This window comes from Cucurbita pepo, chromosome 19 (assembly GCF_057944985.1).
Source record: "Cucurbita pepo subsp. pepo isolate OVF chromosome 19, ASM5794498v1, whole genome shotgun sequence".
Lineage (NCBI taxonomy): Eukaryota > Viridiplantae > Streptophyta > Magnoliopsida > Cucurbitales > Cucurbitaceae > Cucurbita > Cucurbita pepo.
The window spans coordinates 12,780,663-12,806,928 of record NC_141816.1 but is presented as its reverse complement, the minus strand read 5'-3'; the positions used below and the strand labels follow the sequence as shown (position 1 = coordinate 12,806,928).

At 35.6% G+C, this 26,266-nt stretch overlaps 1 protein-coding gene across 2 annotated transcripts; it reads left to right on the top strand.

Moving 5' to 3' along the window:
- Positions 1-1,245: 1,245 nt before the first annotated feature.
- Positions 1,246-26,074, top strand: LOC111781721 (protein MOR1). Of its 2 annotated transcripts, none has more exons than XM_087119929.1 (54): positions 1,246-1,619; positions 1,747-1,852; positions 1,980-2,103; positions 3,113-3,192; positions 3,283-3,460; positions 3,538-3,602; positions 7,896-7,978; positions 8,184-8,269; positions 8,366-8,479; positions 8,904-9,023; positions 10,089-10,191; positions 10,743-10,879; positions 11,530-11,595; positions 11,681-11,795; positions 12,008-12,045; positions 13,056-13,127; positions 13,242-13,361; positions 13,590-13,695; positions 14,007-14,119; positions 14,213-14,300; positions 14,945-15,045; positions 15,333-15,440; positions 15,554-15,659; positions 15,749-15,828; positions 15,937-16,086; positions 16,199-16,274; positions 16,376-16,500; positions 16,583-16,693; positions 16,772-16,921; positions 17,009-17,083; positions 17,169-17,250; positions 17,328-17,434; positions 17,543-17,644; positions 17,734-17,808; positions 17,922-18,017; positions 18,097-18,198; positions 18,294-18,395; positions 18,583-18,765; positions 18,844-18,955; positions 19,281-19,357; positions 19,551-19,630; positions 20,522-20,584; positions 20,846-20,969; positions 21,925-22,047; positions 22,135-22,212; positions 22,415-22,573; positions 22,660-22,818; positions 23,148-23,245; positions 23,376-23,532; positions 23,617-23,733; positions 23,886-23,981; positions 24,879-24,950; positions 25,155-25,428; positions 25,520-25,659. In XM_087119929.1, exons 1-54 carry the CDS (start codon positions 1,460-1,462, stop codon positions 25,525-25,527), a joined length of 5,802 nt encoding a protein of 1,933 aa, XP_086976055.1. In that variant the 5' UTR covers positions 1,246-1,459; the 3' UTR covers positions 25,528-25,659. The 2 variants fall into 2 exon arrangements, with proteins under 2 accessions (XP_086976055.1, XP_086976054.1); XM_087119928.1 differs by having other exon boundaries at positions 1,247-1,619; positions 25,525-26,074.
- Positions 26,075-26,266: the final 192 nt, after the last annotated feature.

The following is a 26,266-nucleotide window of genomic DNA, read 5'->3' as shown; positions in this document are numbered from 1 at the left end:
ATAACTTTATCTTCCTTTCTCTTCCTCCTCCTCCTCCGTGCTGTTGGCTATATAAAATGTTTTGAAGCTCAAGTCAGTGAATAAAGCAACATAAGAGAACGCAAGATTCATATGAAACTGTATTTCTTTGAGATTAGAAGAAAAGGAACTGTAACCAAAAAGCGGAAGGAGAAGTATTTTGTTCTTGAATTTCACCGCACAACGATGTGTTTGAAAAATAAGCAACCCCATTAGGCATTCCAAGAAAAGTGGATTTTTGTTTTTTAATACAGAAAGCTAGAGGCCTTTCCTTAATTTTCCAGCTACCGTAATTTACCAATTATTTTACTTGTTCTCTGCCCAACCTGACCTACACCATTCCAATCACCAACCCTACTTTCTCGGACGCTCAAAATGGGTCGGAGTCTTCTGTATTTGACAGTGCGCAGTTCGCCATTCCAAACATGGATTCATACTCTCAAGGTTGGTGAAGATCCATACACTATGAACCAAGAAATGAGAAATGAGACTGAGATTAAGAAGTTGGTTGGAAGAGAGAGGTTTTGTTTCTTTTGGTAATTTTATGTGAGAGTTTTAACTTTTGGTGTTTATTACATTCTTGTAATTGTTTCATGTATACTCTACCAACCCAGTGACTCAGATTCAATTTTATCCCAAATATCAATCTTTTATTTTTATTTTTTTATAATAATGTCATTGTACGGACAACATTTCTCACAAAACTGTAAATGCCCTTAAATATGAAGTTTATAAATTAATTATTTTTAAAAGAAAAGAATGATTTGTACAAGCCTAGATATCTTATTAAAATTTGAATGCATTTTATTCACAAGAATAAAGTAGACGCACAGAAACAAATATTTGTTTAGAAACTTAGGAGATATAAATATTCTCAATTAATACAAAAAGGAACCAGTGGCCGCTCCCCCTGGAGTCTCACTATAGTCTTCTTTAAAGCATTGTTTGGGGCCCCACAATTTGAACCGCTCAACCATTGTAAATTCAATATATTATTACCTCACGCTCCCTCGAGAATGCTGGTCACCCCACGCGCCTCCCACTGCCACGCTGTCACGTTTGATTGGTCAATACTGACACGAGTGCAGGCCAACAGGTAGAAATGCCTCTCCCGCAATGCGTACACCCCAAAATACCCTTCTGTTTTACACAGAATTGAGAACCGAAAAGGGGGAAGAGCAAAATCTCTTTCTCCCACACTCCCCCCTTTCCCCGCCCTCCTCTCTCTCCCTCTCCCTCTCTCTCCCTCTCTCTCCCTCTCCCTCTCTCTCCCTCTCCCTCTCTCTCCCCCTCTGTTTGCTCTGATTTAGGGCATCGCTTCGCAGCATTTCTTCTTTCAGAGTCGTGTTCTACCTGTTGCAGGCACTTGCCGGAGAGGAATATACAGATTACGGACAATTCTGCATTTCTTTTCCGTACATAGGATCAATAGTTAGTAAAAATGTCGGAGGAAGAGAAACTGCTCAAGGAGGCGAAGAAACTACCGTGGGAGGATCGGCTTTCACACAAGAATTGGAAGGTCAGGAACGAGGCCAACATTGATCTAGCAGCCGTCTGTGACTCCATTACGGATCCCAAGGATTCTCGTCTCCGCGAATTTGGTGAGTTCACTTTGGTCCATTTCCACTTATTAGATCTGGTATCATGGCTTTGCAGCTCAGTGTCCACGATCCAGTGCAGTGATTGATGTAGATCTTTGCTCATGCATTTGGTTTCTGATTTCTCTAGGTCCGTTGTTTAGGAAGACCGTCGCGGATTCTAATGCACCAGTGCAAGAGAAGTCACTGGATGCGTTAATTGCTTACTTGCGAGCTGCTGACGCAGATGCGGGGAGGTGGGAATCCTCTTGTTTCTCTATATGAACCCGTGGCTTATTTTACTCATCCACATTTGTATATGGTTCTTTAGAGTTACCAGTTGACATTATGGTTGTCTTTTCTTTTGGAAATTGTCGTTTATAGGTTCGCCAAAGAAATTTGTGACGCAATTGTTGCAAAATGCTTAACTGGTAGACCTAAGACCGTGGAGAAGGCCCAAGCGGTGTTTATGCTCTGGGTAGAACTAGAAGCCGCCGATGTTTTCCTGGTATTTTTTTTTTATGCATCCTGTAGGTTCAGTTATTGTTCTCAGATTATAGAGTTTTGATTTCCGCGGTTTATATTCCAATTGGATACCCCGTGGAGAAGGCACAAACTTGCTTGGAACCTTTTTCTTGGATGAAACTTTTTGTTTGGGAATTATATGAGTTGGCCAGACTCACTTCGCTGCTGGAATTCGTGAGTGTTGGGCAATATAGAGACGGGATCATTTGGAAGCTTCACTAAATGGATGCCTACACCATGGAGTCTGTTATATAGGTTCAGAAGCCAATCCTTTATATTTTGATGGCCCCGAAAATTTGTGTCATGTGCTTGAGAAATGAAGTCCATGGTTGGCCAAGTTCTAATCATGAATCTTTGGATGCCTCTTGAGAAATTTCCTTTTTCCACGATAGATGAGAATACTTGAAGTGGGAAGTGGATGATCAGATGAAGTCCAGTTATACAGTCTTGATTCCTGGATTGATGGCTAGAAACAAAATATATTGAAGAAACCTTAGAGAGTTTACTTAGGTCGTTACTTTCATTGAAGATTAAGTTTAAAAATTGTTTTGAATAAAAAAGTTTTCTTGGCCTTTCAAAAAAAAAAAAAAAAAAAAAAAAAAGAGTTTCTGTGGTAACTATGCTGCTAAAGTACGAGAATATGAAGTCCATCTAAATGTTGCTAACTCTCTCTTGTCTGTTGATGGTTTCTTTGGTTCATTTGTGCTAGGATATATTTTTGAGTCAAGGATGGGCGTTTGTTTCTCAATGTATAAACTATCTGGCTTTTATCTTTTCCTTTATTTTTTTTAATTTTATTTATTTATTTATTATTATTTTTTTGTGTGTGCTAGTATTTTTTTTTTTTGTTTTGTTTTGAAAACTGCAGTTTAATTTCTTTTGATCAGAAACAATTTTGTTTTAAATGAAAAATCAATTTGTGAACGGTAATTTCAATTTGTTTGTCATATATGCTAATATAATATCTTACTAGAAGGTTTATGCTAATATAGGATGCAATGGAAAAAGCAATAAAGAACAAAGTTGCGAAAGCAGTTGTCCCTGCAATTGATGTCATGTTTCAAGCTTTGAGGTTTGTACTTGGATTTTATGGTGTAGGTTCTTTATCATTTTATTTTATTTTATTGTGTAATTCATTTATCATTTTCCTTGTGAGAAATAGTGACTTTGGAGCAAAAGTTGTTCCTCCAAAACGAATTTTAAAGATGCTTCCAGAACTCTTTGACCATCAAGATCAAAATGTTCGAGCATCTTCTAAGGGATTGACACTTGAGCTTTGTCGTTGGATTGGGAAAGACCCTGTAAAGTCAATATTGTTCGAAAAAATGAGGGATACAATGGTATGACAAATGTAGATGGCTAATATACGTCCTTTATCAGTTCCTAAATATAACAATCTTGCATTTTGAATTTTCAGAAAAAAGAGTTGGAGGCCGAGCTTGTCAATGTAACAGGGTCTGCTAGGCCTTCTCGAAAAATAAGGTTAACAACATTTAGTCTCTTTACATATTGCTATTGCCATTTTTTTTGTTGAGATAATATTATTGGCCTGATAGTGAATAGAGCATGCCCTCTAAGCAGCCATTATTCACTTGCGGTATTTACTGCCATTTTACTTTCATTGGAATGGCTACCTTGTCGTTTACTACTTCTCTCCCTTCTATATTCTTATTTAAGTAATATTTTATCGAGGTTGGAGTTCAAATGACATTTTATTATTACTGGGACATTGGAAATTGGTTTTATGGGTTTGCTAATCCTGATGGTAGATTTGAGATAAATTTTCTTTTACCAATTTAAAGATTATTTATAACTACATTGATATAGATGTGCTGACAAGTGAGATACTTTAGCTATGCTTACAATTAAAGCATTGTTAAATTGTGGATAAATTGAAAATGCATCCATTATACATATGACGAAATTTATTGTTACCTGCCAAGAAAAAAAACCAAAAAAAAAAAAGAAAAGAAAAAAGCTTCCGTAATTGAAGACTTATCAATTCTTGAGTTATTTGCTGATGCATGATTCTTGCATTCTCTTAGTGGGCTTTGCCCCAGAGAAACAAAATGAAAGGAAAACGTGGGTGGGTAGTGACGTTAGTAGACAACTTATGCAAAATAAAAGTAGGGATGAATAGAAGAGTGTAGGAATGGGAAAAGATATATGTAGAGAGTGAGAATATGCAAGTGGTAGAATATTGTAGGTGATATATGCCATTGGTTGAATACTGGTGGAAGAATATGCCTCTCTGTGGATGGGCGGGGCACGGTTTCATCAACAAACTTAAAAGACTAAAAGAAGTCTTAAAGAAATGGAACAAGGAGGTTTTTTTTTGTTGTATTTCCACAAAAAGAAACCAACTACTAACTGAAATTGCTCCCCTTGAACAGATGGAGGAAACTGACTCCATCACACTAGTTCAACACACACAAAAAGCTCATGAAAGTAGAACTTATTTAGTTGGTAGTAAAGGAAGAGCAATTTTAGAGACAAAAATGTAAAAAACGATGGCTATAGGAGGGTGGCATAGACCCTAAAATTTTCCATCTTATCATGGCTACAAAGAAACAAAAGAGTACCATCATGGAAATTCTATCCTATCCACACAAGGAAGAAGTCTAGTAAACAAAAAAGAATTTGTGTCCTTTTACACGTCCTTATGCACAAAGGACAATGCTCTCTGCATATTTCCCAATGATCTTGATTGTAGTCCTATTGATCAACAGCAAGTTGCCTCCCTCGAGGTTGTTTTCACTGAACAAGAGGTGGGGAAGGTGATTCAGCATCTGGGCTTCGACAAAACTCCAGGACTGAATGGTTTTACCTTAGAATTTTTTAAAAAAATTCTGGAACTTTATGAGGGCGGATATCATGAGAGTATTTCAAGATTTTTTTCAAAATAGAGTTATCAATGACAACCTGAACTAAACATACATATGTTTGATCTCAAAGAAACTGGATCTCACAACCAGACTATACAAAATCATAGCAAGGGTATTATCAGAACGTCTTAAAAAGGTTCTCTTCGTCATAATAACTGGGCAACAAACAACTTTTGTAGACGGGTGACAAATTCTTAATGCATCCCTCAGGGCAAACGAACTCATGGATGAATGGGAAAGAAAGAAACAAAAAAGTGTAGTCATTAAGCTTGACATGGAAAAGACCTTCGACAAGGTTGATTGGACTTTCCTCGAAAACATTCTTGTGGTAAAAGACTTTGACTCTAAATGGCAAAGATGGATAAAAGGATGCATCTCATCCACAAACTTCTCCATCAACATCAATGGAAGGTTGAGAGGGAAGATTTATACCACACGGGGTCTGAGACAAAGAGATCAACTATTCCCTTTTCTTTTCATCATGGTAATAGACTGTCTCAGTTGCATACTGACAAAAGCAGAATACGAAGGCAGATAAAAGGTTTTCAAATTGGTGATGAAGGCTTAAGCATCAACCACCTTCAGTTCACGTGTGACACAATCCTCTTTTCTGACTTGGTAGATGCCTCTCCCATAAAAAACATGATCTAGACGTAAAAACCTTTGAATGATTCTTTGGACAAAATATCAATCTCCAAAAAATAGAGATCATGGGCGTTAGTATTAGCACAGAGATTATTGAAGAATTTGTTAGCATATATAGTTGTAAAAAGGGAGAAAGGCCGAATAGGTACCTAGGACTACCTCTAAAAGGAAACCACAAATCATTTTCCTTTTGGAAGATTATTATTGAAAAAATAGAAAGAAGTCTGTCAACGTGGTCATCATGTTATACTTAAAAGGTAGAAGACTCATCTGTATACAAGCTCTACATTAGCATATATAGTTGTAAAAAGGGAGAAGGGCCGAATAGGTACCTAGGACTACCTCTAAAAGGAAACCACAAATCTTTTTCCTTTTGGAAGATTATTATTGAAAAAATAGAAAGAAGGCTGTCAACGTGGTCATCATAAGGTAGAAGACTCACCTTAATACAAGCTCTACATTATCCAACCTCCCCACTTACTATATGTCTCTATTTGAAATGCCAGAAAAAGCGGCAGGTAGATATAGAAAGATTATTCATAAACTACTTGTGGAAAGATGACCCACACCTTGTTGGATGAAATATTATAAACCTCAACATAAAAGGGAGGCCTCGGTCCTCTCGCGATAAAGAAGAAGAACAAAACTCTCCTTGCCAATTGGATATTTGGCAAGGAGATATCATCACACAAAAAAGGCCTTGTTGATAAATCTTATAAAGACCAAATATACTCCTACATCAAACAAAAATAAACTACCTCCATCTTTTACAAAAGGGCTTTCGAAGTACATAAAGAAACATCAAAACCTCATCACCAACCGAGCTTGTCATAGGGGGGGTGATGAAGGAAGCACATCGTTTTGAACCGACCCATGGATTGAAAACACCATGCTAGCCCTAAGGTATCCACTTGTGTATAGGCTCTCACATAGTAAAAAAAGTCATGACCAAAGAAACGTGGAATGTTGTCAACAAATTCTGGGACCTAAAGGTTGGTAGGAATTTTAAGGATAATGAAGCAACAAAATGGGCCAAATTAAGTCTTGACTTTGCCCCTGTGGTATTGTCAAATGAAGCAGACTCATTGACTTGGCTCCCCAGTGCTGACGGGGTCTTTTCTACAAAATCCTTGATAATGGACATGGAGGAAAAAGTAGAAGCAATAAATCACATGCTAGCAAAGACAGTATGGGAAGGACATTAGCCTAAACAGGTGAAGTTCTTCGTTTGGGAAATTGCGTGTAAGTAAAGTATCTATTGGATATGGCCTTAATGTATCATCCTTATTTATGCAAGAAAGAAAACTTATTTATGCAATAGCCATTAACATAAGTAAGAAAGAAAATGAATCACAAAACCACTTATTTATGCAATGCACATACGCTCAAAATTTATGGACAACGATTCTCAATATATTCGGATGACATCTCACATTTCCTAGGGAGGTAAAGTATCTATTGGATATGACGTTAATGTATCATCCTTTTAAGAATGCAAAAGCCCTACTATGGAAAAACTTCATCATGACTTTCTCTTGGAATATGTGGAAAGAAAGAAATCAAAGAATATTCGCAGATAAGACACAGACTTATACAAAACTTTTCGACAATGTTGTTTACCAAGCTATATCTTTGTTGTGTAAACTGTCTAATATTTTTACTTCCTACAATTATACCTCCATCCTTGCAAATTTGGAAGGTCTTTTGTAAACATCATGGATATTTCATTCCTTTTGTAAATTTCAATGAAATTGTCTCTTATAAAAAAAAGGTGTTCAAATAAACTTATGATACTTGTATCAACATTCTTGCTGCAAAGGTGTATGTGATAGCAATTACCAGATCACCATAACAACACAAAAAATTCAGCAAGTCAAATGCTAATGCTAGGCAATTTTTCATAATATTAGTGGTTTTTCTCCAATTGACTTGCTCTTTCTCTGTTGTTCTTCACTATACTAGATTGTTCATTATTTTTAAAATTATTCAAATTTCTTAATTTGTAACTTAAAAACATTTTTTTATTTGATATTGACATTTTCTCTATTGATTGCTTTTCAAGACGATTTCTATTTTGTAGTTCGTTCTGGATTTTGTTTGTTGTTATAAATTATAGCCGTTATAACCTTTTCGGCTTTAGTACATTTCCCTAATTAGCCTTTTTTATATCTGTTTTTCCCATAGCATCCAATTTAAAGCTTTCCTTATTGTAGTTGTGTTGAGATTAATTATGTTACTTAGTTAGGTCTGAGCAAGATAAAGAGCCGGAAAAAGAAGATACTTCTGAGGCTGTTGGTACAGGACCTTCTGAAGAATCTGTAGCTGATGGTATGTAGAAATTTATGGAAATTGGGCTAAAAGTGTTTTTTAGTTTCCTTTTTCTTTATTTTACGTAGAGGTTTATATGACTACTTTATTCAGTTTTTGAGATTAATTTGTCTTTGTCTAATGCTATTTATTTTGAGCTCATCATGAACAAATTATTCATTAGTCACCAAAAACTTCTACCATTCTAATACACTTCAATTGTCAGTTCCTCAGGAAATAGATGAATATGACCTTGTTGATCCGGTAGACATATTGACTCCATTGGAGAAGTCAGGATTTTGGGAGGGAGTGGTTGGTGATTTTGATCTATTGCTTAAATTAATTATAATTTATATCTACTAGTTTTTCTATCCCACAATTTATTTGTTTTCCCTTGGTGATTTTCAGAAAGCTACAAAATGGTCAGAAAGAAAAGAGGCTGTTGCTGAACTGACCAAACTTGCTTCAACGAAAAAAATAGCACCTGGTGACTTTTCAGAAGTTTGTAGAACTTTAAAGAAGGTATGATATCTTCTCCGTGACCCTATTGTCTCTCCGAGGGCTCGAACTCAGTTCCTTGGACGGTCATATATTTATTTCTCGTCTTTCAATTTTGAAAATAAATATGTGACTATCTCTGTTTTCAATTTGTTTGCGACTGCCCATCCAATGAACAAAAAATGTTTTGCTGCTTTGCAGTGCTATTCTGTAGTAAATATGTGATGCTGTCACATTCTTATATGCGTCCATCATGTATATCTTTTTTATATTACATATCAGGAACTTTTAGGAATCAGAAAAGAAAATTTGTTAACAAAATTTGATCTGTTTGATCAGTATTTTTAATTTTGTTGCAATCCATTATAGTTACCTAACTTGCTTGCACATGTTGAAAAATGAGTTCCAATATTTGACTTACCAACGAAAATTTGAATGAACTTTGCAGCTGATTACGGATGTGAATATTGCTGTTGCTGTTGAAGCGATTCAAGCTATTGGCAATATTTCCAGGGGTCTCAGAGCCAACTTTTCTGCGAGTTCACGATTCCTATTGCCAGTTTTACTTGTATGAATATTAGTTCAACTTTTCCTTCAGTAAATTATTAAAAATATCTCAATCAAGATATTTTTGTTGCCGCAAATGTCTGAATGATTTTATATTGGTATATTGTCTTTCTGTTTTTTCTCTTGATTATCTATAATAATTAGTAGTGAAGATTCTCATTCTATTAGATAGTTTTAATGTTATTCTGACAAATCTTAGCTGTCATTATGAGCTTACATCAATTATTATCATTACTTTTTTAGATTTCTCTGAAGTCTTGTTTTACTTACGGCTCTCATTTCTATTTCTTCTTCTTTTTTCCAGTTGTCTACCTTTGTATTTGTTTCCTCGTCCAAATTTTAATCTAGTTTCACATTTTGAAGGATAAGACTCTTGACTTTTTTTTATAGTTGTGGCTGGCTTGTCAAACCATGTTATCAGCTATGTGTATGCGAGAAAAGAGAGAGACCTCTCTTCTTTTTGTTATTTCAACAATTGAGACTTCTTTCATGTTTCATATTGAAAGCTTTATTTCTCATAAAGGGGGAAAAACTTTGAATTGAAGTCATCTTAATTGTTATTCTCTTCTCATTGGTCTTTTCATCTCTGGGGTGTCTCCTTAGCTTTTCTCTTTTCCCAGTGGGCAATAAAATTATTTCTGTTTTTTCATCCCATAGAAGGTTTGTCTTTCTTAAATACTCAAATTGTATCACCACCTTACCTTACATTTAAGGAGTGCCGTTGTTTCTTATTAAAGAAAAAGAACAAGAAAAAGAAATCATGCCTGTCAGTGAAAAAGTTTTGTTTCTATGATAACTATCTCGGCCAATGGAGAAACTTGTCTGTGGGTATAGTTAAGATCTTATGTTGCTGGTAAATTCTTGTTATTGAATTGCCTTTTATTTTCTTATGACTATTTGCACTTGCCTTCATTGCATGCTTAATAACTTAATTTCTTTGTTGGTAAAGTTATGAACTTATGTTACTGGTAAATTCTTGTTAATGAATTACTTTTTATTTTCTTTTGATGATTGGCACTCGCCTTGGCAACATGCTTACAACTTGATTTCTTTGTTTTTTTTATAGGAAAAATTAAAAGAAAAAAAACCTACTCTGACGGAGTCATTAACTCAAACTCTCCAAGCAATGCATAAGGCTGGGTGCCTAAGTCTTTCGGATGTCGTTGAAGGTAAGAGTTCAATTTTTGTTAGATTCATCCAATAGCAATTTTAAGACAATGTTTGGGTCAGTCTTTTATGATAGCAATGAAATAAGTTCACCATTCACAGAAGTTTGTATTATAAGTTTTGAAGCTGGTAAAACTGAATTGTTTGTTTTCTATAAGGTTTCCTCTTGCCTTAGGAGTAACAAACTTCTACGTCGGCTTTTGTTTTGTTTTAGAATATTTGATACGGTTACTAAATTTCAATCCAAAAACAAAAAGACATGCCTACAAAGTGTCTGAGAAAATGCTCAAGACTTTGTTCAACAAAGATAATACTCTTGTTTAACGATGCAAAGCTTTGGTCAACTTTTTTCAACAGCCCCATGACTCTTGTTTAAGAATACATTTCCAGTAGGGTATATTCTTTGTTCGTCTGTCATAAGAAACAGAAAAATTAGAAAAAATGAATAAGCAGTACAGAGAGAGACCTTTTTTTTATTTATTCCGTAGACTATGTTGCTCTTTCCTATCTGAAAAAAGGTGGTAATGATTTTTAATCAATGCTCTTGTGGCAGATGTCAAGACAGCAAGCAAAAACAAAGTTCCTCTTGTGCGCTCGTTGACTTTAAGCTGGGTTACTTTCTGTATTGAAACTAGCAACAAAGCTATTGTCCTGAAGGTGCACAAGGAATATGTCCCTATATTTATGGAGGTCAGTGAATTCCTGTGCTTTAAGCTTTGCTATTATTAGTTTTCAAGTGTATTAGTATTTCAGAATTATTTTATTTACTCTCATGCGCTCTTAACTATTTCCGAATTCTCAGTGGTTGTTTCTATTTCAATTTTTTTTTCTTGTTTCCACTTTTTGATGATCAAAAGTTCAAGGATAAAAAGATTTCTGTGGCTTTGTGGCCTGTGGGATGGGAAGTTTGGGTAGGGGAAACAAGATTATCTAGACATATGGAGGGGATATTTATTTTTCTTTTTGCTTCCTGTTTGGCTTCTTTTTCAATTCTTTTATAAATAACTCTTTACTTTGATTATAGCCTGTTAAAACCTCTTTCTCTCGAGGCTTTGCCTGTCATTTCTTATGATATTATTCCAACAAATTGGTTTTCTGTTGGACAAGAAGCTATTTCCCTTTTCAAATGTTTTGACAAGCATCATTTCTTACACATATGTGCAAGTGTGGATAAACTATGTTGCTTATTGTTCGTATCATTTTTAAACGTGGATATACCAAAGTGTGAATCATTAGCTCTTTCTATTATTTTATATTCTTTAGGCTTTATACATTTATTTATGCTATCAGTTTGTCTTAATCTTACTGAATCTTAACATAAATTATTTTCCCCATTTAAGAGCCTTAATGATGGGACCCCTGATGTGAGGGATGCTGCCTTTTTGGCTTTGGCAGCGGTAGCAAAGGTAGTGATTTCAAGCAACTATTTCTCTTTTCAAGTTAATGCTTTGATTCTGCCGCTGAAACACATTTTCTTCGTGACTACGATAGTCGGTTGGCATGAGACCTCTAGAGAGGTCAGTTGAGAAACTTGATGATGTGAGAAGGAAGAGACTATCTGAGATGATCATGGGCTCTGAAAGCAGTGTACCTTCAAATGGCTCAGGTTTTTGACACTAAGTTTCTAGTAATTCAACATTTGATTAAATATTACCTTGTTAATTTTTCTATTTCAGTTATTTTCTAACTTTTACATTTCTCCTCTTTCTTTTTCTTTCTTCTTTCCTTTTTTTTTTTCCTTTTCAAATGAACTTTTTAAAAAGTTAGCTCTACTTATTTTTATGTCAACTTTCTGAACTACCTTTTGTGGCATTGCAGCAAACCATGCTCCTGGTGCAACTGTTCCGTCAGTTTCGGTAGGTCGTAACTATTAGGACGATCTGTTTCTACCATTGTTCTCAGTTTTGTATATGCAATGCGCAGCTTATAATTTTTTCTCATGAGAGAGAATAAGATGGATTTCTTTATCACATGATATGGATGACTTGGTACCATGATTTAACGGGCCAGCTTTAAGTCATATACCTTACAAGTTATAGGTTCAAATCATGGAAGTTAGCCTTTAAGGTCATATCTTATCAACCCATATGCCTTTCTATGAATTTCTTTATTCTAAATCTTGTAAAATTAGGTTGTTTTGTGTGTTTTATTCAAGTAGCGTGTAAGTTGGTATGAGAATCAATGAGTAGATAAAACAAACACATTTGTATTTATGATAATTTTTCTTTAGAAAACAAAGGTTTACGTGTAAAAGATAATAATACGAAGAAAAAGATAAGTTATTTCATCAAAGAGGTGAACTTTTCAGAGCAAAATCTCTCTGTCTCTTCCTTTTCTGTCTCCCAAGCCTAAAAAAATGACCTCCAATCCAAAAGAATAGTACTTAACCGATAACTACAACAGGTCTTATTGGCCATTGCTCACGAGATGTTAAACCTAGTATTTTTCCGAAGAACGTCCCACAGACGCTCCACCCCTCTTAATATCTTATTATTTCCTGAAAGCTAAATACACCATAACTTTGCCAAAAAAAAAAAACAAACCTGCCAGATAACTCCTCCTTTATCCCTGGTGGGAGAGAACAACACAACTTCGTCCATCATGGATCTACAATGTCTTTCTTGCTGTTTTTGGTATATGGTTTCCTATTCTCATGGTCGTTATTATCAACAACTACTTGGATCTTATATCAGTTCCTTAGTCCACTCTTGGTCGTAGTGTCCCTTCTCTATTTCTTTAGTACCTGTTCAGTGTTTTCTCTTCTTAAATATTGTAACTGTATCTCCCAGAAAAATCTTCATATATTTTTTTGTTTATCTTCTTAGCTATTATTTTATGATGATATAACAGATTGAACCTCATGCAGGACTCTGATGGTTTGTTTGTTAAAAAATCGGCGGCAAGCATGTTAAGTGGGAAGAGGCCTGCACAGGCAGCTGTGAGTTAATTTCCAAGTGTTTTGCTTTCCAAGGAAAACAAAATTATTCATCACTTATGTTATACTTTCTTGTCATTGTAGTGTATTCTAATAAAATTTATTTTTATTTCCCAGCCTTCCAGTAAAAAAGGAAACTCAACGAAATCAGGCACCAGTAAGAAAGCAGATGGTAGTGTACCTAGTGGAGCACCGCAGAAATCTTCTAAGCCCATTGAAGTTCCGGAAGATGTTGAGGTAATCTAATTACTTGTCTGGTATGTTCTAGCTCTAGGTCTATCTTCTTTATGGATTTTGTTTGTTGGATTGTTCCAAAGGTTTATTTATTTATTTATTATTATTTATTTTTTATGTTTCTTTGACTTCTTCGTTTCTTCTAATGAATGTTATTCTTTATGGATTTTTTTTGTTGGATTGTTCCAAAGGTTTTCTTATGTTTCTTTGACTTCGTTTCTTATAATGTAGCCATCTGAGATGAGTCTTGAAGAGGTGGAAAGCAGATTAGGTTCTCTTGTTGATGCAGATACAGTTTCTCAGTTGAAGAGCACGGTGTGGAAAGAACGTCTTGAAGGTTTTCATATTAATGAACTATTGTTATTACTTTATTCCCTTAGTTACTCTTGTTGTGCTGATTGCCACTAGCCAACTTCAGTGTCTAGTTAACCACAATTATGTTCCAAAGTTGATGGTTAAATGTAACAAAACCTATTGATTTCATTTCATTGAAAAAATAAATGTTGGCCAATGTTTGTCTGCCATATTGTTTATCATACAGTAGAATATTTCTCGCTCTCCTTTTCAGGGTTGCTTACTTTTTGTGGTTGTGCTCCAGATTATTTTATTATTGCGTTGATACTTATAAAAATTTAACTTATTTTTCAGCAATATCTTCATTAAAGCAACAAGTGGAAGGTTTGGAAGATCTTAATTTGTCAGTTGAGATACTTGTCCGTTTACTTTGCATTATCCCTGGTTGGAGTGAGAAAAATGTTCAGGTTTTACTCTACCTTTGGTACTTTAACTTTCTCTTATTTATTTTGTTTGACGTGGGTTATTATATATTTATGCGTTCAAGCTGAATGATGCAGGTTCAGCAGCAGGTAATCGAGGTCATAAATTATATAGCCTTGACTGCTAAAAAATTTCCAAAAAAGTGTATCGTTCTTTGCCTTTCAGGTGGGTGACTTGGACCATTGCAATTAAGTGGCTGAATGCTTGTTCCTTGTTTTTTTTTATTATTATTTTTTATTGGAAAAGGAACATGTTTCATTGATGCAGTGAATAGTTACAATTGATTAATCTTGGAGTGAAGAAAATCTCATAAATCTCAAAATATACCATATTAGAAAACAAAAAACCGCCCCGGATTTAAAGTTTTGACCAAATGTATAAACCCACAGGTCACAGCCATCACCAAAAAGCTTTGCGGCCTCCTGTTAGAATTTATAATGAAAGGAGTATAATCAGAAAAAGATTTTGAAAGGGATTACAGTGAAAAGCTATGAAACTAAGCCAACTCAGATTTCCAATCTCATTCCTTTGCATTGTCATTCTTAAGTTTATTTCCATTGTACATTCTTTAGTTTATTTCCATTGGGCATAGAATCTTCGACCAAACAATAGCTACTCCATTTCATCAAGTGCCCTGGCTCTTGAAACTGTCGTAATAACTGAAGCTAGAAATTCTTTTTTTCGATAAAAAAAAGTTCGAAATTCCTGCTGAAAGAATAATCGGAAGATTTCACCGTGCATCATTTCCCTTTCATTCTACATTGTTAACAAGTGGAACAATGAATGCTTTTAATATTACGTACTTGTAGGTATAAGTGAACGTGTAGCAGATATTAAAACTCGAGCTCAGGCTATGAAGTGCCTTACTACTTTTTCAGAAGCAGTTGGTCCAGGATTTATTTTTGAAAGAGTAAGTATGGTTTATGGTTTATAAACTGGTTTAATTTTCCTCTTGTTAGTTTTTATTTTTCTCTCAACGCTTGGTAGTTGGTATCAATGAAAACTTTTGTCTCTGGTTCTGAAAAAATGTGGCAATACTATTATAACTAAATCCATGTGCACTTTTGTAGTTTTATGCTTCTGTCTATAGTTCTGCATGCTTATTGTTTCTACCTAAAGTGGACTAAATTTAATTACAGTTTGTATATTTTGGTTTTTTTTTCTCTATATTAAATACTATTTCCTTTAAATTCTCAGCTTTTCAAAATCATGAAAGAGCACAAAAATCCGAAGGTGCTTAGTGAGGGACTGTTGTGGATGGTTTCTGCTGTTGAGGATTTTGGTATATCTCTTTTAAAACTCAAGGTACTCGGTTCCTCTTCTTTGAGAATGGAAGTGTTTGGCTCTTCTATCTTAATTATTTATGGGTGTCATCGTTATGTGGTTTATTTATTAATGGATGAAAATAAATTTCACAGGATTTAATTGATTTTTGTAAAGAAACTGGTCTTCAGTCGAGTGCTGCGGCTACAAGGAATGCTACTATTAAGCTTTTGGGTTGTGTGCATAAATTTGTTGGACCAGGTGACTAGATCCTTCCTTTCTGTTTCTCGAATTGTAACTTGAATCCTTAATAGTATAATTCCATCTCTAACCTTCTTCAACTTTTGCAGAACTTAAAGGTTTTCTTTCAGATGTGAAACCTGCACTTCTTACTGCAATTGATAATGAATTTGAAAAAAATCCATTTGAGGTACGTAAGGCCCTAAATCATACATGCACCAAACAAACAAACAAACAAATTTGTTTATGTATTGGATTATACTTTTTTTAGAGTTCTTGTTTGTCTGTTCACTTTTAGGGTACCGCTGCTGCTCCAAAAAGAACAATCAGGGCAGAAGAACTAACAACATTAACATCTGCTGGTGGGATGGATGGCCTGCCACGTGAAGATATTAGTGGGAAGATCACTCCTACACTACTGAAGAATTTTGAAAGTCCTGACTGGAAGGTTTAGAATTAGTTTTAAAAATTGTAGTCCACTCTGTTTAGTGTGTATTTTATACTTGACTTTGCTAGAAATTATTTTATTTAACTGATTAATACACATTCCTTCATTTTAGGTTCGTCTGGAGTCTATTGAAGCTGTGAATAAAATGTTGGAAGAAGCTAATAAACGCATTCAACCTACTGGGACATGTAACCTACTGGGACATCTTCCCCTTGTTTTTGTTTTTTCTTTTCTCTTTTCATTTTGATAATCTTTTTTGGTTGATAATTCATTTGTAAATATTTTCCAGCGGACTTACTCGGAGCTCTAAGAGGGCGCTTGTATGATAGCAATAAAAATTTGGTCATGGCAACTTTGGCAACCATCGGTAATATTGCTTCTGCAATGGGTCCAGCTGTTGAAAAGTCGGGCAAGGTTAGTTGTGGATCCTTGGAAACTTCTTATTTTCTTATCTTCTGGGAAGTTGTGCTTCACTAGTCCTTTATCTTGTGCACAGGGTGTGTTGTCAGATGTCTTGAAATGTCTTGGTGACAACAAGAAGCATATGAGGGAAGCCACTTTGACTGCTTTAGATGCCTGGCTAGCTGCTGTCCATTTTGATAAAATGGTATGACTTTACCCTGTATGGTGTAGTTATAAGCAACGTCTAACATTATATGACAGGAGATATTTGTTCGTTCTTCAGATTCCTTACGTGACATTAGCTCTAGTGGATAATAAGCTCAGTGCAGAAGGGCGGAAGGACCTTTTAGAATGGTTGTCGAGGAAGCTTTCTGGAATCAATGATTCTTCTGATTCCATACAGCTGCTAAAACCAGCTTGCTCTGCTTTGACGGTACCATACTGACATTTTGGCTGGAAATTTTGGGCATCTGTTTTACTTGTCCTCTTCCAATTGCTTACGAGAATAAAATTACTTTAGGACAAATCTTCTGATGTTCGAAAAGCAGCAGAGGCATGCATTACTGAAATTTTAAGGGTTGTGCGACAGGAAGCAGTATGTATCATGAAAACTGCTCTGTATTTACTATCTATTTAGTTCTGAGTATTTCCTGAATTTTGTATGTTTTCCTAATCAATAGGTTGATAAAATTCTTAAAGATATTAGTGGGCCAGCCTTGACCCTTCTTCTTGAACGCCTGAAACCCTCTGGTGCTTTTCAAGGTATGCTGCTGGCTCGGTTACATTTATTTCTGTATTACTGTCTGGAGATTCAAATGTGTTCAACTTGCTTCTGACAGAATCCTTTGAGCCTGCTAAACAAAGCTTGACATCCAAAAATGCTGTAAAGGTTGGAAAGGCCACTTCAAATGGTGTTGCCAAGCATGGACATAAAACTGTATCATCAGTATGTTCTTTTGGCTAGAATCTGTAGCATTTTTAGATTTTAGGAACTAATTGAGTGATCCTACTAGTCTCATTTGCCCCCCTTCAACTTGCTCATCTATTTTTACAGAGAGGAACCATTACGAAGGGAAATAGGACTGAATCCTTAATATCTGCGCATGATTTGGCTGTTCAATCTCAGGCTTTGTTAAATGTCAAAGACTCAAATAAGGTGCCTGCTTTTCTAATCCACATCCTTCTGCCTGATCTTATCAATTAATTTACTTAAGTTTTTCATTACACTGACTTGTTGATTTGCAGGAGGAAAGAGAGAGAATAATAGTTCGTAAGTTTAAGTTCGAAGAACCACGCATAGAGCAGATTCAAGACCTTGAGGTTTGTATATAAGTTTGCTGTGTATCCGTACTTAAATGAATTTTATTTTGTATTCTAATTTCCAAGTGTTCACATACATATATTTTAATTTCTGATTTGTGGCTTCAATGCAGAATGACATGATGAAGTATTTCAGGGAGGATTTGCAGAGAAGGATGTTAAGCACTGATTTTAAGAAGCAAGTTGAGGGTCTAGAAATGCTGCAAAAGGTGTTTTGTTAAGCAACGTCGTCTTTTAAACTCATGGGACATTCCAAAATGTCATATTGACAAACTTTTTTGACTCCAGGCTCTAGCGTCAATTGGAAAGGATATTATTGAGGTTTTAGATATTCTATTAAGATGGTTTGTTCTTCAATTTTGTAAATCAAATACAACATGTCTACTAAAGGTATAGCTTAGACTTCCCCAAACACATGTTTTCTTTCCCTTTTTTCCCACACATTATTTTCTATCTGGAATGTCTAATTAGGTGGAAATGATCAGGTGTTAGAGTTTCTTCCTGAACTTTTCGAGACCTTGAAGGATGAAGGATACTGTATAAATGAGTCGGAAGCGGCCATCTTTCTTCCATGCTTGATAGAAAAGGTGCTTCTGAGTGTTCTAGATTTGATTTGAAGTAGTTGATTGTTTGAAATTTTGTATGTTGTTTTGCTAGTGTCAAGATGCCAAATTGTTTTCATATGTTGTTTACTTGTAATAAAGTATTTTTGTTGTTTATTTTCATTTGTTTTGCCTCTGGGAAAAACACTTACTCTACTGCATGGTGCTGTAGTTGGGACATAATATTGAGAAAGTGAAAGAAAAGATGCGGGAGCTGACCAAACAAATCATACAGACTTACTCTGCAACAAAAATGTTTCCCTACATACTAGAGGGATTACGTTCTAAAAACAATCGCACTCGGATTGAATGTGCTGACCTTGTTGGATTTTTAATGGATAATTATGGATCTGAGGTAAAAAGAATTAAATAAATTTCTGTGTGCAATTTTTAGTTTCAACTAAATGTTTGTTTTTCTCCTCCATTTCTGTAGATTAGTGGGCAGTTGAGATCGCTGCAAATTGTTGCAAGCTTAACAGCAGAGCGTGATGGTGAAATTAGGAAAGCTGCTCTAAATGCCCTCGCTACTGGTTACAAGATTCTTGGTTAGTCTTGGTGTTACTGATCTCCTTCCCCATCATGGGGAATCCAAGGATAATGAAACTATTTTAGTTCGTTTTTTATTTTTTTATTTTTTATCATCATCACCACATGTTTTCTTTCTTTCAGTTTATAACATTATTATACTTTATCAACTTGTTCTTGCCTTGTTCATTTTTGTTGGTAGAGATAGCAAGAGAGCAATGTTTATGCTTGGCTTCCTTCCTTTTGCTTGCCCATGGATGATTGTTTTCTTTCTTTCAGCTCCTTTCCTGTTATGTTGTGACAATATTCCACCTGGCCGTGCTGAATGTTTGGTGTTCTTTATAGGTGAGGAGGTATGGAGATATGTGGGAAAACTGACAGATGCTCAGAGAAGCATGTTGGATGACCGATTTAAGTGGAAGGTCTGTTTATATTTTACATGCATAAATGTTTGTGCATGCGCAAAAACAGCCCACACGCCTAGAATAATAGAACACCTGCAACATATTGATGCATGAATGTGTGGATGCACTAATTATCTGTAATATGAATGACATGGTCTAGCTTCTTCCATGTTTCCATTTTCATTCTGTACTTTTGTGTAACTTGTTCCAGGTTAGAGAAATGGAGAAAAAGAAGGAAGGGAAGCCTGGTGAAGCTAGAGCTGCTATGAGACGGCCTCTTAGGGAATATGAGTATGTACCCTATTATACCCAGTCATTTGTATTTTGTTTTTTTCAAAGGATTTGATGTTGTGGCATGATATTTGTTTTGTGCGATTTTTGTGAAACCTACTGCAGTTTGTTTGCTTTTTGAAATGATTGTAGGCCTTCTTTGAGGCAGTCTTGTTGGGAATATGTGTATTCTTTGAGACAGTCCTCTAGGGAATATGTTTATCCTTGGGGACTGTCCTGTAGGGAATATGTTTATGCTTTGAGACAGTCCTGTAGGGAATATGTTTATGCTTTGAGACAGTCTCTTAAATATATAGTCTCTCTAATCTCATTGCTTGGTGGAGAATTTTTTTTGTTATTCACCTTGGATGGTTGGAAGGCCTCCCCCTCCTAAAGTATATAAGTTTCTTCTTAAGAAAAAACTGAGTTTTCCACACACAAGAAAAAGAAAAATCTACGAGTTTCTTTGGCAACTATATTTTGTAGAATGGTTGCCCTATAAGAATAGTGAAGGTGCACACAAGTTGGAAAAAAAAAATTTGATATCATGAAAAATTAAAGAAATGAAAGCTTTTTCAAGAGTGTAAAGTATGCAACAATTGTCTCTCTTTTTTGGGTAATATCATTTTTCAGAAAAGATGTCCCAAAGGACAGTATTATAACTTCCTGGGATAGTTTTCCCCCTTTTTGTATGATTTCATCATATCAATGATATAGATGGATGAATGTTTCTCATGAAACAAAATGTATGCATGTGAATAAATGGGCATAACCATTTGGTGTAGCAGTTATGTTGAATTCTCCAGTTCTGGTTCAATCCTTTCTTCACATAGTGATATCATTTATTATGTATCGTTGTTTAGTCCCGTAGTTTTTACTTTTCTAATCTTAGTTTTTGCAATTTTTGTCTAGATCTGATGTAGCTGAGCAAAGTGGTGAAGTTTCTCGATCCATGTCTGGAACAGTTTTAACAAGGTATTTGGATATTTCTGATCTATGAGACAATATGGTGCATCATAGATTTAAAATTTATGCCTTATCATGCCGCTGAAACAATGAGTGCCATCAGGCTCAGTAATGTATATTGATGCCATGGTGTGTACTTCGCATTTTTTTTCCTTACGTGCCATGTCCTCTAAAAACAAGTGTTTGCTTCTTTAGTTTTTCATTATTTTGTTGTTTGTAGTTCTATATTTGTAATACATAATTATTTATTTTGTCGGACTCAAATTCCAGGAAAAATTATGGTTCTGAGATTAATATGGAGAGACAATCGGTGCCACAACCACTTACAACGGCCAATGGTCCTACAGATTGGAATGAAGCCATGGACATTATTTCTTTTGGCTCCCCCGAGCAGGTGAAAAACTCTTTTTTTCCCTTGTGGATTTTTTCTCCAACGGGTTATATTCTCTTGTTATGTGCAAGTAGATAATTTTTATTGACGATTGCCTGCATCTGAAGAAATCTTAATTCTTAATGACTTACTGTCATGTCCCACATTGGTTGGGGAGGAGAACAAACCACCATTTATAAGGGTGTGAAAACCTTCCCCTAGCAGACGCGTTTTAAAGCCTTGAGGGCGAGCTCGAAAGGGAAAGCCCAAAGAGAACAATATCTGCTAGCGGTGTATCTGGGTCGTTACACTTACAGTAGGGATTAGATTTCTTATTGGAATATATTTGTAGATACAGTAAGATCCATGGAAGAATAAATCAGCAAGAGGATCAGGCATCCACTTGAAAATATCTCACAAGAGGAAACCATTGAACTCCACATATATAGCAGTAAAACAACATCCTTGACCAAAGTTTGACAAATACTATTAAACGTTCTCAAGGTCTAAATCTCATATTGAAGGATTCTCATTTCGCATTCCAATGGTAATAATTAGAATTAAAGCCAAAATATCTTACAAGAGGAAACCATTGAACTCCATTACATATATAGCAGTAAAACAACATCCTTGACCAAAGGTAGACAAATACTATTAAACGTTCTCAAGGTCTAAATCCCATACTGAAGGATTCTCTTTTTGCATTCAATGGTAATAATTACAATTAAAGCCAAAACTACTATTCCATAGAGGTTTTTAATTCTTCTCCTTCATTCCGAACCATCTATATTTTCTCTACTTTATTGTATGATCTAAATAAGTTAGAAATGTTTCAGTTTGTTTAGTATTTTGTCTATTCAGATGAGTAGTATTTGGCAACCAGCTTCTTATTCATTAAATTTAAACAGTTGAATCTGATTGTAGCTTTCTTGGGTTAAAACAGTATATTTATGTTAAGTTTATTTGGGTACCTTTGCAGTCTGTGGAAGGAATGAAAGTTGTATGTCATGAGTTGGCTCAAGCCTCCATTGACCCAGAAGGCAGTTCAATGGATGAGCTAACAAGGGATGCTGATAGACTTGTTTTATGCTTGGCAACAAAAGTAATAGCAGTGCTATTTCAAGCCTCTCATATTTGGATTTCTTTTGCCCATTTTGTTATTTTTCTCTTTAATGTGTTCTCTGTATAGGTTGCCAAGACTTTTGACTATAGTCTGACTGGAGCTTCTTCAAGGTCCTGTAAATATGTTCTCAATACCCTTATGCAGGTGCTTACCAGTCAATTTTCATTGGGGTTCTAAGAATTCTGCTTTCCAACCGTTAATTCTACACAGGAATTTTAGCAACCGAAAACAAGAATTAACTCTGCTAAAAGAAATTGTCATATACGGAATGTCCAATCTATTTTTTTACAATGAGATTTTGTAAGATGAAACCTTTCTTGTTAATTTAAAAGTTAATTTTTTGCAGACATTTCAAAACAAAAGACTTGCTCATGCTGTCAAGGAGAATACTCTGAACAGTCTTATTACGGAACTCCTTTTATGGCTTTTGGATGAACGAGTCCCACATATGGATGATGGAAGCCAACTTTTGAAAGCTCTAAATGTTTTGATGCTGAAGATTCTGGTCATTAGTTTCTCAAGATGCTTCTTATTGGCTGGGTTCTTGGGAATTTTTTTTAATGAGTTCAAGCTGTTTGTTTTATTATACAGGATAATGCAGATCGTACTTCATCCTTTGTGGTACTAATCAATCTATTGCGTCCACTGGAACCCTCAAGATGGCCGTCAACTGGGTCCAAAGAGTCATTTGCTTCCAGAAATCAGAAGTTCTCTGATTTGGTTGTGAAATGTCTTATTAAACTTACAAAGGTAGTCTCCAGAGCTACCATGTCAGAGCACCCTTTGAATCTCTTTTGACTTTTGAAATCCCGGATCCATCTGTTAGGAAACTAACCCATTGGCAGATTTCTCAAAAGAAGACTGCAGAAGAAACTGCTTTGAGATTTACACTGCTTTTTTTTTAAACAAAAAAGAATTTTAAAATTTTCCAAGGAACTGAATTTCAGTATTATTAAAATGGTGTTTGTTTTAATGGTGTGTGTTTGTGTATATGTATGTATGTATGTGTATACCATCTAGATAAATTCTGGCTGTTCATTTTGGGCGTGAGATATTCAGTGATGGTTTCCTGGTGACAGGTCCTTCAAAGCACTATATATGATGTTGATCTTGATCGCATCTTGCAAAGCATCCATTTATATCTACAAAATCTGGGGATGGAAGAAATTAGGAGAAGGTATCCATTGTATTTGGCATATGGTTTCTTTATTTAACTCACCTAACCACCCCCAACGGAAAAGTTAAATATGTCACTTATTGGCTTTATAATATTTTATTTATGTCGCTTTTCTTCTTTCTCATTAAAGAGCTGGAGCTGATGATAAACCTCTGCGAATGGTTAAAACTGTTCTACATGAACTTGTAAAGCTTCGTGGTGCTGCTATAAAGGGCCATCTCTCTATGGTTCCTATTGATATGAAACCTCAGCCAATTATTCTTGCCTATATTGATCTTAATCTTGAGGTAGAATAATTTATATGGTCAATTCTATTAGTATTATGCTACTGTGAAATACTGATGGCTTTTGATATCTCTACGTCCAAGCAGACATTAGCCGCTGCAAGAATGTTGACTTCAACTGGGCCTGTTGGCCAGACTCATTGGGGTGACTCGACAGCAAATAATTCTTCTTCTGGCACACAATCGGCTGATGCACAGTTGAAGGTATTGAGCCCTCGCATGCAATTGATACTTTTTCTATTTGTCTTCTAAGTTATCGTCAGTTATGTTTACATTATTGCTATTATTTTCTTTTTCCCTTCTGACATGCGTCATAGATCAATTTCATTCTTCTGATCGTGTGCATTTTACTGCAGCAAGAACTTGCTGCTATATTCAAGAAAATTGGAGACAAGCAGACATGCACCATTGGATTATATGAATTATATAGAATAACTCAACTTTACCCAAAGGTAATGGACAATCTATGTGCATAAATATTGTTATTGTAATAAGTGTGCATGTGAACGGAGAGAGGTAAGATGCATGACCCATGTCCATGATTTGGATTAAGATTCGAAATTTGAATTTGATGGTTCCGACATTCCCCTGCAAAATGGTTGCGTTACTTTTCGCTTTTGAGAATGAGAACTATCATCCTCACAAACCAGCAAAAGTCTTTTTAGCATGTTTTGTTCTCACTCATCACATGCATTTTAGGCTCATTTTTAAGAGTGAAAACTATCCCCACAGATCAACCTTAGTCCTTCAACATACTTTATCCGCACTCTCATGCATTCTAGGCTCGTTTTAAGAGTGAAAACTATTCCCACAGATCAACACAAGTTCTTTCACCATGATTTGTCCTATCTACATGCATTCTAGGCTCACTTCTAAGAGTGAAAACTATCCCCGTAGACCAACACGGGTCCTTTCAGCATGCTTTGCCCTCACTCACATGCATCTTAGGAAAGTTTCCAAGAGATCACCCAACATGGAATTTCTCCAAGCCAAGCACGTTTAATTATGAAGTTCCTATCATTTCTTTTAAGCCTTTTTTAGTTATCCTATCCTTATGATAACTCTTATCTGGATGTGGTCATGATTCATTCATGTATCATTCCTTTACCCTGGTGTTACATAAGACGGTTTTTCAGAGGGAATGGCTCAATGAAAGGTTCTATAACACAACTAGACATGAACGTTAATCAGATTCCAATTACAAGCAAGTGGCCCTCCTAAGAACATCGAAAATTGAATTGGGCTTTGTGTTCTCGAGAGGATGACAATAACTTGTTTTTTCTTTCTTAATATAAAAATGAGAAGCCTCTGCCATGTAGTTGCTTAGCATCATCTTTTCTATTTCTCAGGTTGATATATTTGCTCAGCTTCAAAATGCTAGCGAGGCATTTCGCACATACATTAGAGATGGTTTGGCCCAGGTTTGTGTCTTTATCCTTTTACCATGAATGACCCATTGAGATTTTTCTTACAATTTTCTCCAGGTTTAGTTATGACAGATGTGTCTATTGACCTTATGCTTATTTGTGAATGGCATGGAAATATTATTGCATCTCCTTTTTTATAACTGATACGAATTGGTTGATGTTCGTTATTATAATTTTTATAATATAATTTCATTGCAGATGGAAAGGAATGCAGCAGCCGGGAGAACGCCTTCAAGTTTGCCACTGTCAACCCCTCCTCCAGCGTCCTTGAGTTCTTCTCCCGACTTTGGAGCCTTGTCTCCTGTACATACCAATTCATTAACAGAAGCAAAATCACTGAATGTGAAGCCTGAACCGACTAACTTTACTTTGCCACCATCATATACGGAAGACAATAGGATTATTACTTCAAGAGGTCCCACGCCTGATTACTCACTGGGAGACCAAAGGAATGATAAATATATAAGCGGAGGTAAAATGATACTGTTATTTGAGTTAAGCTTTTGTTTCGTTCACACTATGTTTTCTCATTGGATCTGATAATGGGTAATTTTCTGGAAAAGCTCAGTAACGAGTGGGACACTTGATGCAATAAGAGAGAGGATGAAAAGTATGCAATTAGCCGTGGCTGCTGGAAACCACGAATCAGGAAGCAAGCCATTAATGTCTGTAAATGACAATCTACACCAAGGAATGATTTCTCAAATTTCTCAAGCGCCATCAGAGCCTGTTGTTGTCGAGAATTCTACTCAAAGTGGGGTCCTTCCCATGGATGAGAAGGCATTATCTGGACTTCAAGCCAGGATGGAAAGGCTTAAAAGTGGAACGATTGAACCTCTGTGAGAGCTACCAAGTCTGAACACAAGCCGCTGTCGTGTACGATAGGAGAGCTAAAATGTGGATGCCGTTAATAGGAGATAAGTATATGGTTTATTGGTTGCTGGTGCTTATTTTTTAAGAGCGCAATTTTGTTTAAATTTCAGGATTGTCTGTCAGGTCGTTAAAAATCGCCAGCATTATTGGTGTTTAAAGAATTGCTATAAAACCAATGGCAGTCACTCACTTCCAGTAAAATATATATTGGGAATCACATGATATATGTTATTCTTTCCTGTCCATCCACCGCAAGGCTAGATGTATTATTTCTAAAATTCCTCTCTTCCATTTTAAATTAGAGCTTTGGGGTGTTTGGTATTTTTACGTCAATATAACATTTGATTGTTCGGATAAATAGCTTGGGAAGTTCCGTACAGTACAATTGAAATTTCCTTACATTTTTGTTTGAGCAAATCTTTGACCAATTTGTCTAT

Bases quoted from the DNA above. Each gene is read 5' to 3' on its own strand.
- LOC111781721 (XM_087119928.1), top strand. From the start codon at position 1,460: ATGTCGGAGGAAGAGAAACTGCTCAAGGAGGCGAAGAAACTACCGTGG. The intron at 3,603-7,895 runs GTTAACAACATT...TTACTTAGTTAG, and splicing joins AGGCCTTCTCGAAAAATAAG to GTCTGAGCAAGATAAAGAGC. The intron at 11,596-11,680 runs GTAGTGATTTCA...TGACTACGATAG, and splicing joins CTTTGGCAGCGGTAGCAAAG to TCGGTTGGCATGAGACCTCT.